Source organism: Montipora capricornis, chromosome 2, assembly GCF_036669925.1.
Source record: "Montipora capricornis isolate CH-2021 chromosome 2, ASM3666992v2, whole genome shotgun sequence".
Lineage (NCBI taxonomy): Eukaryota > Metazoa > Cnidaria > Anthozoa > Scleractinia > Acroporidae > Montipora > Montipora capricornis.
This window is the reverse complement of record NC_090884.1, coordinates 13,029,991-13,032,490: the sequence shown is the minus strand read 5'-3', so window position 1 is coordinate 13,032,490 and position 2,500 is coordinate 13,029,991. Positions and strand designations below refer to the sequence as shown.

The window sequence follows — 2,500 nt, the reverse complement described above, 5'->3', positions numbered from 1 at the left end:
ACGTACAGTGTACTTTAACCTCTAACCTTTTTCCCTCCACGTCTGTTGTCAGAGGGTATCATCGTCGTTTTAAGGGCACAGTTCATAAAATAGAACTTCATAAACTCGTGACCTTTGCATGAGAAGGTGCGAAGAACTCGAGATAGCATTTTGGTCCATGATTAAACTAATCTAAGAGCTAAGGCATTAGACCTTATTCTACTACAAAGTAGCTGTGCAAAGTTTATGTACACATTAACTCACACACATAGTACAAAAAACGAATTGAAAATGGGAGGGAGCATTTAACTATGAGCCTCTCCAGGAGTACAGTAAGATACTGTTAAGGCGTCCTCCCCAATGATTACCATTTACGCTCCCTGGACCCATTTCACGAAACACCAGCGTTTTCAAATAATTGGGTGGCCGAAATAGCCTTTCGGGCCCGAAAAGTTATTGGGGCTTTCGAGAAACGGGCCCCTGGTTTCAGTTGGTCATAGTCCTATTCAATTTGATTTAAAAGTGCCTACACGATTTTTTAGCCAAGCCTTCAATTTTCTTTCCATCACCATAAAATTACACGGTTAAGGCTTTTTGGCGCGCAAAGTTCAACCTTGGGATGGCATTTAATCACGGATTAGTGGTTATTGGCTTTCGAACAACTGGGCCCTGAAGAACTGTTTGTTTTGTTTCACTAAACAGGAAGTAAAGAAAACCAAATGTGTTCTTGTGGACGATACATATTTCTGCCACAGTAACCTCAATATCAAGAAAACATTGATTGTCACCAACAAGTAAGTTCATAAACTTTGCTTTGCCCTCAATTGCACTTAGTTTTAACCCGAGCCGAAACCCTTTTTTTTTGTTCGAGCAGGGAAACGACTTTTGCCAAGCAACTGACTACCATACTTGTCACGGGTCTATTCCACCTTTCAACATCAATAGTTGTTGCAGTACATTTGTTGTTTCCTGGCGTTGTTGTTCTTTTCGATGCAGTCACTCTGTGATCTCAGCTGAACAGATAGAAACTGTAAAGTACCTACATACTTAGTTGACCACTCTTAGTCATAAAACGACGTAAGGGCAGAACAGAGCATCGACAACAACTGTTAACAGTCCCTACTGGCCGGAGGCAAACAAAAAGTTGGCTATTTCCAAGTTGAATTTTGAGATATTAAACCAAGGATTGTTAGGTCAGAACGAGTCTAGAATCGGGGATCTGTAAAACTTAAGGCACGTGTCCTAACCACAGGGCCGCACTGCCTGCAAAATTGGTTGTCTTATTTCAGGCATATTATCGTGGCTGGTAAAACAGAGGTATTTGAAGCCTGGGAATGCGATTGGATGTGCGGATTACACGAGCTGAAAGAGGAACCAACCACAGACGGCCACAAGCTGGTGCTTAGAGTCCCGGTAAGATGTGAAGACGAGACTGTGACTGTCAATCTTAGAATTAATTTTAATAGGATCATCTCTTAACCGTAACTGTTAAGTTAGATATATTGGACAACCATAGGAGTATAGTCAATAGGGTTTGTATAGGTCTTGGAAAACCGATGTGCTAAACGTGACCATCCTAACATGGTTAATGTGGGGGCCTTATCTCTCTGACCTTATTTGATATTAACTGCGATTAGTGAACAGGGTATTTGGTATGCTCTTGAAACCTGCTGATTTAAAGGGGTTGAGAGTTTTTGAAATCGTATTGGGAAAGTCATTGGTTTCTTACTTTAGTTAACACAATTTAATGAGACCAGGCCTTGGAATTACTAACTTTTTAGTTGTCGCTGCAAATGTTTCTTAAAGCAGAGGAAAATCCACTTGACATGTTCGCAGAGTCAATTTTTCATTTAACTCACACTGAATGTAATGTACATAAAAGTTAAGATATTTTATACAGAAGTGTTACAACAAAATAGTGGATACAATGCATCTTGTACATTAGAAAAGAATCACGCGGTACTTTACAATTCCTATGTAACAAAAAATGGGGAAGATTATTAAGGAGAAGAAAGAACAATAATTTACTAAGTATTTGTCGTGCATGTGTGTGGAGTTTGGGACACCTAAATAGTTGGTAAACTACTCAAGTAGGTGCTCCCAAATGTACCAACAGTACTCGTGAATTTATTTTTCTTTAACATTGAGTTCTCAAAGTTAAAAATTTACTTGAGTTTTTGGCTTGAAAATGTTTGTGAACTGTGTGTGAAGTCGCTTAAATGTCAAGCTATTTAGTGTTATGCTCTTATTTTTAACTCTTACATGTAAGGACGTCTTTCATTCTGACGAGACCCAAAATGATGATGAACTTTATTTCTGTCTTAAATGGAATGTGTCACGGCAGTTCATTTTGTGTAGTTTTGTCAATTACTCTCCCCTCTTAACGCTAACCAATAAATTACCTTCAATGAACAACACAAGTAAAAGCTTCTTGGCAAAACATACATAATTTAAGTTACAAACAATAGAGATTCTTTGAAAAACTATTAGGCTGAACAGTTTTTAAAAACCCTAATTGCAA

At 38.4% G+C, this 2,500-nt stretch overlaps 1 protein-coding gene across 1 annotated transcript in view; it reads left to right on the top strand.

Moving 5' to 3' along the window:
* The window catches only part of LOC138038918 (intermembrane lipid transfer protein VPS13A-like), a 133,743-nt gene that overhangs the window by 127,176 nt on the left and 4,067 nt on the right, over positions 1 to 2,500 (top strand). Inside the window, exons 94-95 of the mRNA XM_068885012.1 lie at positions 682 to 773; positions 1,269 to 1,392. Of these exons, the coding sequence (XP_068741113.1) occupies positions 682 to 773; positions 1,269 to 1,392 (216 nt within the window). The remainder of the gene's footprint in view (positions 1 to 681; positions 774 to 1,268; positions 1,393 to 2,500) is intronic.